The sequence below is a fragment of the Athene cunicularia genome, assembly GCF_003259725.1.
Source record: "Athene cunicularia isolate RWA chromosome 13 unlocalized genomic scaffold, athCun1 chr13_part1, whole genome shotgun sequence".
Lineage (NCBI taxonomy): Eukaryota > Metazoa > Chordata > Aves > Strigiformes > Strigidae > Athene > Athene cunicularia.
Window position 1 is genome coordinate 3080620 of NW_020799117.1, and position 16906 is coordinate 3097525.

Here is a 16906-nt window from a genome sequence, read left to right on the forward strand (position 1 = left end):
CTTTGTGCTCTTTCTAACCAATTTCTAATCCTCATAAATTTTTATGCTGATGGATGTAGAGTGCCAGACCGTAGTCCTGTTGATATCAGTGGCAAAATTTGCTGTCATAAAGACAAAATAAGAAAAACTGCTCATTAGCATCTGTTTCTCGGTCATTTCTCCACTCTTCTTCTCTCTCTGGGGCCAGGAGACAGACAGAGAAATGCCACCAAGCTGAATGTAGGAGTTTGGCCGGTAGCTGTTGATTATTATTACACTATTATATAAAATGTATGGAAATATTTCATAGAAAGTCTCCTGTTATAAGCAATATTTACTGTTTGCATGGTGAAGATCACAACCAGAAGTGCATCTGCTGAGCTCAATGTTGTTCAGATACAGGAGATAACAGGTCTCCACCCTGAATAAACACTTTACAGTTAAGAAATGCAATTGCTGTTAAACTCTTGGTCTGAATATAGCCCCGTACAAATATGAAACAGTCACACCGAGGAAGATAGATGTGAAGATAAGAGAGATTGACTAAAGGCAACATTTTGTGGGTCCTGTCACCAGTCTCCTCGTAACACAACAAACAAGTATTTATCTTGCGGGAAGCTTTGGGTGGCTGGTGAGGCTCTCGCAGGAACCTCGAGCACCGGAGGTAATCGGTGATGTAGCTCTGTGGCCTTTGCTGAGCACGCAGCCCCTCTGAAACCCAGAACCTTTGATGTGGTGGGGCTGGGAACTGGGACCGGGGAGGTTCTGCTGCGGGGCCGGGGCCGGAGCCGGGAACGTTGCCGGGAGCGTCGAGGGCTGCAGGCGCCTCCTCGTACCGAGGAGCACGGCCGGGAAGTGAAGCGGGTTTCTGAAATGAGTAAATTCGAGTTGAAGCAGAGGTGCTAAAACATTGCTGAGCTCAACAGGCTAAAATTTCCTGCTGTTGTTAAACGTGCAGTTTGTGATTTTTCTTCTCTATGTCTGACGCTTCTACCGCGCACGGTGTTGCACAATCGGTGTGCCTGACAATCTGGAAGCATCTTGCATTGTTTATGCACATTTACAAAAAAAGAAAACGCAGCTGATAAAACACCTGAAATCTCCCAGGCCAGTGAGCTATAGCGTTCCCCACTTTTACCGTCTCTCAAAACCTGAATGAATGCCTGCCAGTGCTGGAGATAACGGCCCTGTCTTCAGCCTTAGGTGATATAAATGTGTGGAAAAACTGATTGACTTTGGCATGGATTGAATCTTATTTTCTGTGCTATAAATCTAACATCTACGTTGTGACGCTTCTGCTAAAAGCCGTTGGGAGGTGCCGTGCGATGTGTCCCACAGCGGCCGGTGCAGGAGGTGCGAGTGCAGGCTGCGGAGCAGCGACTGGAGCGTACGGGCACTTTATTCTGCCCTTGGGAGGGTCCGTCCCAAACACTTCAGCTGGGGACGTACGGACTCACCCCTACTGAGATGGAGCTTCCTTCTAAATCCCATTGACTGGGTCTTGGCTACGTTGGGGGATTTATTTCTTCAGAAAGTCCCAGGCTGCTTTATGTCCTGAAACAGTGAATAGAGCCAGCCAAAAAATTAAAGGGAAGATATTATATCTTAAATAATAAGATAGTATTCTTTAAGAAGAAATTCCTTTCTCTGTGTAGCACCTCAGTTCAAGCCAGGAGAGGGTGTGAAAAAGCATAATCCCTTATAATCTATATGGGTTTTACCTTTAGCATTCTGAGGAGCTTAGATGGTGGCCATAAGATAGATGGGTTTATTTTTTAATTGCAAACTTTTCAGGGAAAAATGTAAATCCTAGCCCAATGGAAATAGTGTTTTAATTGGATTTTTCAGTAAATGTACAATACCCTGGTTATGAGGAGCATTTTTACTTTAAAAAATGAAATATGAGTATAGGATTTGATTGTGTAGTAATGTCCTGAAGCGAGGATTTTTATGCCCATGGATCATTGTCCTGATAGCAAGAGAAGTTTTTCATTCCCAGACTTTCAGAAAGCAGATGTGGGACACACAGACTTCCAGCTCAGGCCCTAAATAATACCTAGGCTAAAAAATTGCACTGTAGGCATGTGGAGGTTGTGTGCGTGTAGGTGTGGTAGATATATTTTTTTAGTATAATTGATGTTCTGTGTAACCTCAGTTTCATCATTCAGCAACTACCACTGTCAATTACTGTTAAAAAAAAAAAAAAAAAAGTCTGTGTTACAAAATGACCTACAGTTAAATAGCTGATCCCTGGTAGTGGGTTAAATTAGTTAATTATCTGGTTAGGAAAAAATCTATACTGGAAACTTGATATACGGATAGTACCCTGGATTATCATCTGTTCTTCCTTCTTGAATTCTTTTTCTTCTTTTCATCTAAATGAGTGTAAACGCTGGGGCAGTTGTAGTGAATCGGTTTGTATTTCATGGCAACAGTAGGCGCAGAATAGGACCCAAATCAGCAAGTTCAGCAAACCCCGCCGTGGAGGTGTCAGAGGGCTGAAGCCCCCACGCTCTCCCATGGTGACCCCCAGAAGGAGCTAAGAAACCACCCTCCATTTCCCAGCAAACCCCCAAAATGAGCTGCCTAAAGGAAAAGAGTCACCTGCTTTGGGGACACTTCTGGTGGCATCGGTGTTGTGCATGGTGGCATCGCTGGGTCTGACGGTGCGGGCGGAGGCAGAGCCCTGGGCACTGGGGATGTACGGGGCTGCACGGGGCTGCAGCTGCCTCCTTGCACCTCGCAGCCCTGATCCCTACCTGGCGTGGGACTGGCTGCACACACACCCTTCTGTTTGCTCAGTTCTGCTTTGTTTAACATTTCTGGAAAACCTTTCTCGTGAAGTCCCGTGTCGCAGCTGACCGCAGGGCAGGGCGAGCTGTTTTGGAAAACAAGTCTGACCTCAGGCAGAAAAGTTGGTATTTTAACATTTTTCCCCTTCACCGCCTGCATGAAATCATGATATCTCGGATCTGTGGCCATGGGAATGGCCACGTGCCTCCGGCCACCATGCTCGGGCTGCTCTCCCTGGTTAGGGTCGGGCCAACGTAGTTCACATAAAGCACCACGGTCCAGTAGAAGATTGCAATTGCAATCTGATCAGAGCCTGAAAATAAAAAAAAAAAAAAAAACAAAAAACCATCCAGGGTGAGCATGGCTTGTATCTGGCTGGAAGGCGAGTGCATCAAGGAGGTGGCCCAAAACACTGTCCTGGACCTGAACTACGGTGAAGATGGACCCTACAAAGATTTGTGGTTCCCATGACTTTTTTTTTTTCTGACAAAAAAAAATAATGTTGCTTAAAATTCCTGACCCCATGCAGTCCTGGAACAGGTGGCAAGCTCCTGTAGTAAGAACTAAATCAATAAAACTGTGCTGAGATTTCAGGCCTTGCAGGTTTATGCCCGGTGCTTCTTGTATTCAGATGAACCCCAAACTCAAAGCAAAACCAAGTTGAAAGAGCAAAGTTTCATCAATTATTTTTCTCATCAAAACCATATGAAATTGTGACTTTCTCATTTTTTCAACGTGAAGCCTTTGATCAGTCCTGCCTTGTGAACTTTTGATCAGCCTGGGTTAAAATGAAATCCCAGACTGGGCACATTTTGTGTGGTCTCTGGTTTCGAAGTGAAAATTTCTTGTGTCTGTACTAACCATGTTATTCCCGGGCTGTTATTCGCAGTCGCATCCATAAAGCTGTAGCCAAAAACTTACTGGAGCTCTTGGAAAAAATATGCTGAGAAGCCAACCTAGCTGTAGCAGGATTCATTTATTTTTTTATTACGTAGCATAAAGCATAAAGTTTGCTGCGTTTCATTACTATCCAAGGCACCTTCTTGAACTGTATTTAGCTGCATTTAGAAAATTAGACTTTCAGCCAGAGTCTGAAGTTTGGAAACCAGCTCTCTCAAGACTGCTTTCCATACTGAGACCCAAAGATGAGAATAATCTCATGACCATCCACTCCCGTAGTAAAATCTTATGCAATTAAATCTATGAATCTCAATACCTGAAAAACAGGATTTGATGACACATGACAAGAGCCAAGTTAAAATATGTATGACTTAATACCAGCATGGTAGGTAATCGTTATCATCATGAGTGTAGAGAAGATGAAATCGAGGCATGGGGTGGGGATGGCACAGTGCTGGAGGTTCCTCGCTTATTCCCATCCTGTACCTTGAGTTCCATCCTGAAAACGAGCTCAATAAGTATTGCTAAGCAGACATACTGAAAAAAAAAACCCAAACCATGGTAGAAGATCTAAAAAGATCCCTGTATGGAGTCAGGCGTTGCTGTGGTACTTGGTTCATCCCATCTCTCTTGGCTTGCTGTCTCGTCACCCCTAGTTGGTCGTGGGGAATTAGGAAATGTAAGCAGCAGAGCTGCGTGTTCCCCTTCAGTCTGAACCCAGCTCACGTGCTGGGATCAGACCACTCAGTCCTAAATCTGGTGGCTCTCGGCCAGGAGGCTCGGGGAGCCTTTGCCCCGTGCTGCTGATGGCCACGGCCGCGGCAGCTCCCCACTGCTGTGTGCAGGGATTAGCTGGCGAGCCTTTCAACTGCTCCTTGTTTTACATCTCATTGGAGGTAACATTTAAGGAACTTCTAGAAGTCAAGTGGCAGGACAAGATTAATTAGGATTCCTTTCTAATCCTAATTACAATGATATTTGCTTCCCACGATAGGAGGCGTTCATTATCATATGTATAAGTTTGTTTCTTTAGTCTGTCTGCTTCCCCCCCACCCCCCAACAAAAAAAGGTTCAATAATATTTAATACATTTTTACAGTCATTAAAAAAAATCAACTCTTTTTAATCTGGTAAAAACATCGGATGGGCAGAGGAGAAAACCATTCAATTCCCTATTAATTTCCCTTGCTCTCTAATTATATGCAAATCCAGCGAGCCCAGGTTTTAATTCAGCCATTCGCATTAAGAGATCAGAGAAAGATTCAAAATGGGAAAGCGGAGTTTGACGTATTGTCGGGGGCTCGTACGAATTTGACTGGAAGATAAATTCCACATTTTAATTAAAATGTTTATTCCGCTCTGCACAATAACACTTGCTTGCTTTCAGAGGAAAAAAGGAGTATTAAGCATTAAAGGAACTAATTCCTCCTATCAAGAAAATTAGGATTTCTCCCAGGCAGACACAGGGTATCATCCAGGATTAGCGGCTGTAGCATTCTTTGTAAACATGTCACCCTTGAAAGTGAGCAACAAGGAAAGCTGCTATCGCCTTACAGCTGCCGGGTGTCAGTAAAGCATCCCTTCGGCTCCGGAGGGGATTATCTTCCCTCCCTGTCTTCCCGAGAGCTGTTTATCATGGAAACTGGGAAATAAGTGTGAGCTCAGATTAGGATAATGCATGGGCAGCTCCGGGCTGGGCAACGGGCAGCTCTCCCCTCTCCTGCCGGGGGGTTCCCAGTGGGTTTGGGGGATCCCAGTGAGGAGGGGTGCCCCTCGCCCCTTGGGCTTCACAGCTGGTTGACAAAATTAATGCTAGGGTGGGAGCGACACGCCGAGCCGCAGCCGGCCATCCCTGCGCCATCCCAGCAGCGATGCTGTGGGAAGGCCGGGAGAGACTCCGGGGGAGACTGGGAGCCGCCGCAGTTCACTCACTCGTGGCCATCCGTGGTGGAAATGCGCTTGACATCCGTATAAATATCAAAGGGTTTCACCATAGCGGGGAAATGCCTACCCAAGAACGACGATAACTATTACAAATTATCATCCCTGGTTGCTTCGTTTTATCTATTAATTAGCCGGTGGCATGTGCTTGGGCACGGCCGCCTCCGACACGTGGAAGGATCTTCTCTTGGTGTCGCCTGATGCTGCCCGAGTGCGTGGCCTTGGCGGCCGCATGCTAGAGGAGAAAGCTCTCTCCGAACAAGTCAGCAGCATTACGGTATCGTTATTATTGTTATTATTGTTGTTATTACTAGTCTTTTCTCACAGCACAGTCACTGAGTCGGGGATTTACTGTCAGACAGGGTGAGACACTTTTGATTTGGGTTTTTTTTTTCCAACCAATGACATTCTCACAGCCCCTGAAGCTGAGCTTTGAGACTAACAGATTTAAAAGAATGGGATAGGATACGATAGGATAGGAATGGAATGGAATGGAATAGAATAGGAATGGAATGGAATGGAATGGAATGGAATGGAATGGAATGGAATGGAATAGAATAGAATAGAATAGAATAGAATAGAATAGAATAGAATAGAATAGAATAGAATAGAATAGAATAGAATAGAATAGAATAGAATAGAATAGAATAGAATAGAATAGAATAGAATAGAAATAAAACAAAACAGGAAGTATAGTGTCTGCCAGGAGGGTCTGGCAGCTGTTCCATCCCAAGCCTAGAGACAGGGACAGACGTCCTGGGACGGGTCCCCTGTCCAGGTCCCGGGGTGACAGTGTGACAGCAGCAGGACAGTGTCACCCGCGGTGGCCGTTTGCCCCCGGCGCCACTGCGGGGCTAAGGGGCAGGTTTCAGCCCCTCTGATGTTCGGAGAATTGAAACGCCTTAAATCACATCAGAGTTTTTTTGTGTTTTGTTAACTCCCCTGCACTCTTTCAAGTACACGGGCTGGTTTTGTTTTTGTTTTAAATGGAAAGAAAAAACCCAGCGGAGCAGCCGGGAGCCCTCTCCGGCCGCCCGGGGGGTGTGTAAGCAAACATTTGCCTCCAGAAAACTGTGCGGCACTGACACCTGGAGGGTTCCCGCTGGGCTGATATGCTGGCAGATGCACCCAGAAATCTCACAGGATTTTCCATCTGCTGCTGCAGCGCATCCTCAGTGGGGAGGGATGCGACAACCAGAACCCAAAGACACCTCGGTTCAGCTCCAGGACCCACCTAAGGCTGGGCTTTGCAAAAGGTTTCTCAAAATGGGTGAAAATCCCCCAAGCTGCCGGTGTCTGAGACCGGGAGGGAGCTCTCACAGTGCAAACCGAAGGGCCAACCTTGGCTCTGGGTCATACTTCTATTTTGCTTTCCTCCCTTACCCTCTTGGACACTTTCCTGATTAATTCTGGGTATCAGACCAACCGCTCATGTTTGAGAAGCAGAGCGAAATAAAGGAGGTCAGATATTATCAACCTCCGTGGGTCAAGTAAGTGAGTTCTCCTTTGAAGCCTCAAATGTTACCGGTAACTCCAGGGTTTGCAGCTTTTGTTTCAAATTCGCGGAACCACATAGCACGAAGGGGACAGAGATTTTTAATTTATTTTTTTTTTCTCCGTAGCCCAGAACACGAGAGAGACACCCAAGCAGGGATGGATGGTGCAGAACAGGGGAAACAGCTGGAGGCGGGGGGTGATGCAGTCCCGCCGTGATATTGCCCTGGCATTTGGGAGAAAATAGCTGGGATTTGGTGTTGTGGTGCAGCCCCTGGGTTATACTGCCCCGGCATTTGTCTCCGTGAAGCCAAATGTTGCCGTCACCCTTTGCGGGACCCAGGGGTGCTTCTGTCCTCTCCTGAGCATCCGCGAAGCTGCTTTCAGCATCACGGCAGCAGCATTTCCCGAGCAAGGGGACTTTCTGCAGGGGTGAGGAGGCTTCTGGAGTGAGGTGGCTCTTCTGCTGAATGGGACTGTGAACGTGGGGTTTATTTTTCAGGGGGGCTTTCTCCTCTCTGGTATGGGGTGTACTTGCCTCCACTCTTGCCCCCTGTCACTGTAAGAGATCAGCCTCTGGGAGGGACTTTTGATCTTTATTTTTCCATGCCTTTTTTCTTTTTTTTTTTTTTTTTCACAAAGAACCACCTACATCTTTCTCTTAGAAGATAAATACTTGAGAAGTGAAACGGTTCTTCCTGTGCCCGTAAACGGTGAAAAGCTCGGCTATTTCCCCTGCAGAGTTTAACTTAAAAATAATAACCATCATTGCTTAAAAACAGAAACCAACAGCAGCACAGGAGGTCACTGAGAACTTTTAAAAGGTTTTGAAGTTTTTTCCCTCTATTTGTCCCCATCGTTTTTGGAGCTTGGCCACCTCTCCCGAGTGCTGGGGCACAGAAGGTGTTAAATGTCGGGTAACTTGTCCCCTGGTACCCAAGCCAGAGTCCCCTAACACCACTGTGATGCACACCTGAGTCGCAGGGGAGAGTTGGCATCACAGGAGCTGAGTGTTGCCGCTAAGGTGAGCACATCCCCTTCACTGTGTGAAAAAGAGCAGGGCTGCTCAGGTGCCTCGTTAGCATTTTCAAAGCAGAGCTGGATTTTAAAGCTGAAAGAAATCAGAGGGAAAGGGAAGAGTTGAGGGAATAACGCTCCATCAACCACAAAACAGAGAGTGCAGGGATAAAAACCTGAGCGAGGGCAATATTTGGATATAAACCTGAGCAGGGACAAGATTTGCCTGTATGTGCAACGTATATCTTAAACTGATCAGCTCCTTGCTGCAATTCAGATGCAGAATTAATGCAAGAATTAATAGCTTCGTATTATTACTTTCCCCTTTGTCTGACTGCTGCTCGTAAGCACGTCTGGGCCAGCCAGAGATGGGGTGCACGGGGCAGTGGTGCTTTTCTGGTCATGGGAGACATGGTCTTCTGGTCCCTGGAGGAATCCTTGGTGATGCTGAGGGTAAGGGCCAGCTCCAGCCCTCAGTGCAGCCACGCTGGGTGACCCAGCCCAGTCAGGGGCCAGGGCGATGCTGCTGCTGCTGAAATCTGGCTTTGCTGGAGGGGTGCACGGCTGGGCGAGAGCAGTGCCTGAGTGTGGGTGGCTTTAACTTTCCCTGTTTCCTTTCTGCTGTGGCAGCGGGCTGGGGCGATTGTGACTGCAGCAAAAGTGAGAAAAGAGAAAATAGCGTGCTGAGACGAGAAATGAGTCGACGCTGCCTTCACCCGCGGGCTGCCGAGGGCTCCGGCCCCGGCGCTTGCAGTCAGCGCCGAAAACGGCCTGCAGTGGGTATTTGGGGTGATCGTTTATCACAGATAGCATCTCCTGGTGCAACATCACAGGGAAACGAGGGGTGAAGGTGTCTGCTGATACGGTCTGGGGCCCCGAGCTGGGAGATTTTATCAGCACTCGGAGGTACCCTGAAACTGCAGAGCTGGGTTTGAGTCATGGCCTCTGGGTCCCTGAGCACCCCAAATGACAGCGTTGCCCTCTGAGCCCTCCCAGGAGCAGATCTGACGCTGTGGGATGTACCAAATAATGTCCCTACTAATATGTCCCCAATAATTTGCTAATTTGGATTGATTGTTGGATAAAAGAGCAAAAGGCACAGTCCCCCTGGTAACGGGTACCTTCCCCAGCAGCGGTGCATGCTCGGTGCAGCCTGACCTTATACCTTTCTTTCTGCGGCACGATGACTAATTTTGCAGTGAAAAGGAATTAATTCCTCACTGAATCAGCAACAGCAAAACTTGGTAGGTTTTGTTTTTCATAGCCAGTGCGTCGACTCATCTCGCCTTCTCTGAGAAGTGACGTCGAAGCAAACACATTTGGGGCAACTTGGGGCCGGGCTGCAGTCCACAGCACGTGTGCTGCACCCAGGGCTTTCCCCCCGGGGGCACCTGAGCGGGGCAGAGGAGCTCGGAGAGGTGCTTGGAGCTCGCCCCATCCATCTGCCTGCTCTGAGCCGGGACTGGCCCCGGGGACTGCTCCCAGCAGCCGGACACACAGCGCAGCCGGCGGCACGGCGCTCTCGGGCTGCCGAAACCCCGCTGTGCCTTGGCATGGCACAACCGCCAGCCCGAGCTGCCATCCCTCGGCCAGGCCTCTCACCCCTCAGTAGCCACCACCAGGCTGGCCGATGGCTTTTTCATTTCACTATTTCTGGGGCCGGCGATGTGGGAAAATTTGAAAGTGACTGACTAATCTCGCCTCACCGCGGCTCGGCGCCCCGGCGAGGCTGGAAACCACAGCACTCTCCCCAGCTGTCGGCTCTGCATCAGGGTGCTTCGTGCCGCTGGGGATGGATCCTGCACCCTGTGCCCAGGGTGCTCCCAGCCTCCCCTCATCCCGGAGGCTGCCGCCAGGGCTGACACAGCCCCGGGTGATGGTGGCATCTGGCTCCAGGCACCACAGAGGGGTTACAGAGCCTTCCTCACCCTGCAAACTCCTCTGCGTCCATGGAGGGGCATGGAGGTGGCTCCCCCAGTGCAGGGCTTTCCAGCAGGCTCATCCCTGCTTGGATTGTTTTGGGGCTGACCACGGGAAATTTTGACTGTCCAGGGTGTTGGCTGGTGCTTTTGCATCAAGCAAGGGTGTGTTTGGTGGCGGGGAGCTGAGGTTTGTGCAGGGCAGGCGGCACCCCGTTATCCCTCACAGGGAGCGCAGCACCCCTTGGAGTCATGTCCCCCAGAGGTGCTGGGCCCCAGCCACACTGGTGCTGTGCAGAGTCCTGACACTCTGTCCCTGTTCCTTGGCCTGTGGGGTCCCCATTATGCCTGGAATCCCCTTTGTGGAGGGCACCCCGTATATGCATGGGGTCCCCTGTGTTTATGGGACCCCCAATTCCTGCAACTTCCCACAGGTTTCAGGTCCCTTATGTGTGTAAACTCCCCTATGCCTGTGGGGTCCCCTATACCTCTGAAATCCCCTGTGTGTTTTGGGGTCCCCTTCAGCTGGGAGCCCCCCACCTCTCCGACGCTGACTCTGCAGAAGCTGCTCTCAGCTGGAGCCTGAACGCCGAAGCCCCAGCTGGCTCATCCACAAGCACACAGGCTCTCGTTTCAGAGTAGCTGTTAAAACATCTTGTAAAAAGAAACCATACAGAAGCGACATAGCAGGATTAAGATGCCCAGAAATGCTGTGGAAGAAATTTGAGTGGAGTTTTCTTCTCTCAGAGTGAGGAGCCAGGTGACGCTGTACAATACCCTGGTTTTGCAGGAGGGTGATAGTGCGCCTTCAGCATGGGCTAACGGCGTGGTACATCTTGGGGTTGACTTTTATAAAGTGCTAGCAAATTCTTAAATTCATTTTATTATTTCAAACATATGGGAAATCCATAAAATAAGTTTATTCCCTACAAAACAGCATCATCTATGTGACTTTGCCTTAAAAACAAACCATGAAAAAGCCAGCTTTTCACTTCGATTGGTTTTGGTCCAAATCTGGGGGAAAACGTAAAAACTCTTGAAATACACTCATCAAACCCAAGAAGGGGTTATTCCTAGGAGGGATGATTTGTGCCTGTGTGCAACAGGGCAGATTAAGATCAGCCTTGTAAGATGAGCTCCTGTATTTGGTTGGTGCAATCTGAATTGTGGCAGGCAGGTTTACTCTTCTCCTTTAATGTATTAACTTGCCGTGGTGCAGGTCGAGTACGAACACCCCCTGCGAGGACCGATCCTGGGTGCTGGGCGCAGCCATCACGAAATTTCACAAAACGTTTTTCATTAAACTGGGCACCAAGTGTTGGAAGAGGCAGTAGAAATAAGCTGCTTTATTTTACTTAGGAATTGTCTCCTACCAGAAAATTAATTTTTTTAAATTCCCATCCATAGAAGCAGCGGTGGAGCCCAGCACTGGTGGGATGCCGGGATCCCCAGCAGCCACACAGGCAGCTTGGTGATTTTAACAGCTGCTTTCAGTTGTACCAAGGAATAGTTTTCACAGGTTACAAAACATTCACTTTTTTTTTTTATTTGTTTCTTTTCCTAAACTGATCCAAGCAGAAAAAATTCTACCATGTTTTCTAATATTTTCACAGAGCTAAAAACCCTTAGAGTTTTGCCAGCCATGGAAATTTTTTTTGTTTGATCATTTCACTCAGTGACTTTTGACCTTCTGTGCTACATTTTGCTAAGATTAGCTTTAAAGTTTAAAAGAAATCCTCTGTCAAGCCAGCAAAGTAAAACTACTCATTCTTAGCACGCTACAACTAAATAGATCAGTCTTAAAAAAATGAGTCAAAATACTTGCTAACACGAGGTGCTTTCCAGAAAATGTTTGATTATAATCTTTCACCATTTTCTAATGAAAACCCCACATTTTGTATTAACAAAAACCCCTCATTTATAGTTCTAATCAACCAGCTTGTCCAACCCAGTGGCTGCCCATGGCCGCTGCAGCCCTTGCTGGGCACATGTGATGTGGGCTGGGAGGAAAGGTGAAGGATGCTGCGCCCGGTCAGGCTCCTCAGAGCCAAATGACATTGCAGCTGGGATCGTGAGGGCAATCCTCACGGGAAAGACCTGCTGGGTTTGTGTGTGCTCAGCAAAAAGAGAGTTTTCTAGCTAGCCTCGAGCTTCTGTCGCTGTCAGACACCCGTGCGTGAGCGGTGAGGTCTCCTAATTTTGCCTTGCCAACAATTAATCTTTCTTAATAATTAATGAGACTGCGTTTTCTTTTTGCTCATCCAGTTACCTCTAGTTATTAAAGCCACTTCTTGGCTTCAAAATGGGAGCTTCTTCCCTCACAGCTGTTTTGTTTTTTTAAATTATTTTCAGCGAGGTTGGTGGGGGCTGGTTGATGTGGCTGTGGTGATGCACTGCGGCCTCGGTGCCTGCCCTAGCGCCGAGCGGCACCGGCTGCCGGCACAAAACATGCAGGGACCCGAGTGGGCATCACTCACCGGGGAGGTGGGCACTTAGGAGAGTTGCAATTTAGCAAATTTGAGAGAGAAAATAGCCCTCGAGGCTTGCAAAACCCATTCTGCTGCTCCATCCCCTCTGGAAATACCGTTCTGGTGTTGCTGTAAATGCGCCTCTTCATTTCTGTAGCGAGGTCGTGGCTGCACAGCTCATTCCCCGACCTGCCCTCAAAGGGCTGCGCTGGGAGAGGTGAGACAAAACTGTTCTCAGAGCCCTTTCGTGTCCCCCCGCGGCTGCTGGAGGACAGGAGGTGACTTGGGGTGACTTGGGGTTGGGGCTGTGAGGCTGGGCACCGGCTGGGTTATTTTGCGTTGGTGGGCAGCCCGTGGCTCCGTCGTCATCGTCGCTGCTCTGAGCTCTACTGAAACAGCAGCTTTGGGGAGGAGACACAGTAAGGTGCTTCACTTCCCCATGATGTCCCGACCAGCACCACCCTGCCTCCTCCCGGGGGACCTGCTGAGGGGACACCAAACCAACTGCCCCCGTGTTAAATCAGTCCACTCAGCAGAAAGCATTGACATCAGGTTAATTTTACAGTGTCAGACACTGTCACCTGGTAAGCTCTGTCTTTGAAAAGCCTCTTCAGGGTTCACGTGCTGCAGCTGATCTGCAGGAACTAAATCTAGACTTTCTAAAAAGGAGGAATTTACACCATTTCTCTGGCATACAGATTTCTGTAAACAAGGCACGATCTCACAGCAAAGACGCGTGTGGCAGCCACAGCGCATCTGGTGAAGACCAGGACCTGCAGACACGTCGGTGGATCATGTCTGTCAGTGGTTGTGGTGTTTAAACCAGGGATCAACGCTGAAGGAGTCTTCTCTGTTTTCCCAGATCTTTGTGCAACTTCCTTCTTCCCTTGGTTGGTTGAGTTTGGGGGATGGGTTCCTGTAACAAACTTCCTAATGGTGGAAGCAGGAGGGGGATGAATAACCTCTTGCAAAAATTTCTGTCTTACCTCCTTCCCGAGCATCCTTCCCCACCACTTTAAAGAGTTGGAGAAAAGTTTCTGAGTGAGGCAAGTGCAAATGTAGAAGGGAGATGGAGAAGGCCAGCACTTCCTACTGATGCAACATCATGTTTCCCATCTGAACTGATGGAAAATCTGAGTAACTGAGCTGCGATCTATTGTACCACCAAGTCACCACGTTCTGCTTTGATGGGGAAGAAGGATGGTCTGTGCCTTTGCTGTAACCGCACGTGCTCTGTGCTTTTCAGTGTTGAGGTATCCTGTGGATCGGCATCAGGACCGTTCAACTGCCTTTGTAGTGGTCTGTGTCGTCTGTCATCGCTCGGAAAGCTGTTAACCGTCGTCAGGCGGCGAGGCTGGCTGGTGGTGGTGCTGTGCTTTGGATCAGGCACGGTGCAAATGGGAAGGGAAGACCTGCCCCACTTCGAACAGCAGAAATGCTTAAGTTGAGGCTTTCAAAACAGCTCAGCATCGAGCTCATCCTGCTCCAGTGTCATGTTAAAATGTACATGTAGAACTGCATATCCTTAATTTAGGCTTTCTGGCTCTTAAATAAGCTAAACCATAGCTAATTTTAGAAGTATCACTGAAAAGCTATTCCTCATCTCATTTCATGGGCAAGAATAGTAAAAGCTCAGAGCTCCAAACATGTGTTTAACTAAGCAGGAGCCAGCCCACCGCTGCTCTCGATGGGAAAACCACATAGCCCCTGGCCCTGCTGCAGGACAGGAATGCCTGTACCACACCAGTTGGGTACAGTTTGAAGGGGGGTTACATTCCCAATATCCTGCTGTATGCAGTAAATCTACCCTGGTAAGCATCAGGATTTAGGGTTTTCATTCATTCTAAAATGCAAACCTTCATGCCTCTTGGATTTTATTTGCATAAGCAAACCTTTGTGGGAAAGACAGATGTAAAGCGGCGTCTCCATCGGTCTGTTTTCCTTTCCGCTCCATGGGTTTCCTCCTCGGAGCAGCAATGCAAAACACAGGACTTGCCCGGGGATCTCAGGCTGCTTTGCAAGCAGCTCGGCGCAGCAGGGAGGGGTCCAGGACAGATCCTCCAGAGCCATCGGCTCCGGCTGCGCCACCTCCGCCAAAGCCAGCTGGCGTTTCGTGCTCACTCTGCCCCAGCAAAATCATTACCATAGTGAAAGTCACCAGTGAATCAAGTCCAGAGATTGTAAATGACTTGTCAAAAGTCACACAACAAATCGTCTGTCGATGTCCTGGTGGGACACAAGAGGTCTGGTCAGCCATACCCAGCTCCTCGCCCCTGGAGAGCTGTCTTACCTGGTCCGTTCTCCCCATTTTGGGGTGCTGTCAGTCCTGTTTCTCTTTCTGGTTTTATCTGGGACAAATCCTAACATTCCACCACCAAGGCGAAGTCAGTTTGGGTTTAGAGGCAACCATGGGCGAAACCAGGCATGTAGGGAGCAGCCCGAGACGCTCGAGGCGAGGAGGCTGGCAGCAGACGGCGGCGTGTGAGTGTGTGTGTGAGTGTGTGTTTTCCTTACAGCTCTTTTGAACAGGTTCCCCTCTCTCTGCTCCAACATGCAGAAGTACTCTCCGCTGTGCTCACAAAAAAGTGCCTTTTACAGAGATGTCGGGCTCCGATGGCCTCACCGTGTATAACCAGGAGTAGCTGCAAGAGGAGATTGGATTTTTCTTTATTTTTGAAATTTTCCTGAGTTTATTCCATCCCCAGTGCTGTCTCAGCTCCCTGCAGTCCTTCTCCCGGCGCTGGGGCTGGGACTGAGGGGGATTTCAGCCCGAGGGCTCGCTGGTGGGCCATGCCATGTTTTGAAAGGCGTTGCCCTCAGCGTGGCTCTCCCTGCCCGAGAGCCCCAGTTAGGAAAGCCCAAGCGTGACTTTCAGAGTGAATGTGCAGGATGTGAAAGTCCAGATTTAGACCCTGTACTGGCAGAAAACAAGAGCGATACACTGGGTAACATGCTCGTAGCATTCATCCTGGAATAAAAAATTGCTGGAAATGAATGAAAAAAGGTTCTGAATTTTGAGAATTTCATCCTGATTTGAGCTGTTTTCCACCTACCCATGCAGTCGTCTTCAGCTATTGTCACTGCTTGGTTTATTTTCTTGCAGGATGCTGTAGTGTTTATTTAAGTAGGCAAGGGCATTTTCTGCCTTGTCCTTGAGAGTCACTGGGGACTTTTAGTAATTCCCAGCCTTGCCTGCAATGACAGAACTGCAAAGGGCATCAGTCCTCCTTGCTCATGGAGCTTGACAACTTCTGACCCCTCTCCCTCCTTGTGTTTTGCAGTCCAACAAAGTTCCCGTTGTGCAGCCGTCCCACGGAGTCCACCCGCTCACCCCGCTCATCCCTTACAGCAACGACCATTTCAGCCACGGCTCCCACTCGCCCCACTTGCCCGCTGACATCAACCAGAAACAAGGTAATGGCACCGCTGGGGATTTGCGTGATGGGAGGGGGACAGAGCTGGAGACCACTGAGATCAAGGCTGTCACCTTCCTGGTCCCAAATCAATGGGAAAAGTGAAGAGCTTTGGTCAACTGGGGCGTTGCTTAGCAGTAAAAGTTGATTTAGCTTGTTGACAGTGCTTTGTAATCCTGGTCAAGACACGTTTGATATCAAAAGTGCCAACCCTGCTGATCAAGTGTGCTCAATTCTCTGTGCAAGCTGTCCTGTCGCTTGAGACCAGACCAGAGCCTGCGAGGTGATGCATAAGAGTCAACCAGAAAATGGAAAGTAATCTTTCCTTTGACTCATACCCAAACTGTTGTCAGGTTGTCATTTTGAGAAAATAAAACAGGAAATATTTTGACTAAATAGGATGGGTGTCTGATAGCTAACTGGATTGTTATATGTGTGTGTCCGCAGCCACAAGTTATGTGGTTGTCACACCGTTTGGCTCTTTGGGTTCCTGGGTGAGTCCAGGACACGTCAATTAACTCGTGAGGCTGTGGAGGAAAGTACAGTAGGGAGAGGTTAAACCCTGAACTGTAAAATATAGGTATGTGCACAGGAATTCACCCCAGCCCATCATTCTTCGTGGGTTACTGGCAAGCTGAGTGTAACATCAGACTTGTCTCAGTATCAGACTTGTCTCAACCTTACATTAGTGCAACAGAACCTGTCAGTATCTGTTCAGATTACCCAGGTTTTTGCACAAACCTGATCTTGATTTCATGTGAAATCAAGCAAATTCACAGTTCTGTGTCAAACTACATGCAGGAAGGGATTTGGGGTTCGTCCAGAAATCAGTGTGAAAACAGAGGCATGAAACCAACTGTTGTGATTTGGGCAAAGACCTCCAGCCAAGAGTTGTCCAAACTGTCCCAGGGACATCGTCTTCTCCAAGTTAACGTCACTGCTAAAGTGATGGGGTGTCGAGGATGCTCTTGGGTGGAGGACGT

At 48.6% G+C, this 16906-nt stretch overlaps 1 protein-coding gene across 1 annotated transcript in view; it reads left to right on the forward strand.

Moving 5' to 3' along the window:
* TCF7 (transcription factor 7) overlaps nt 1–16906 on the forward strand; it is a gene marked incomplete at its 5' end in the record, with an annotated part of 70553 nt that overhangs the window by 33919 nt on the left and 19728 nt on the right. Inside the window, one exon of the mRNA XM_026858018.1 lies at nt 15792–15924. Coding sequence (XP_026713819.1) covers nt 15792–15924 — 133 coding nt within the window. The remainder of the gene's footprint in view (nt 1–15791; nt 15925–16906) is intronic.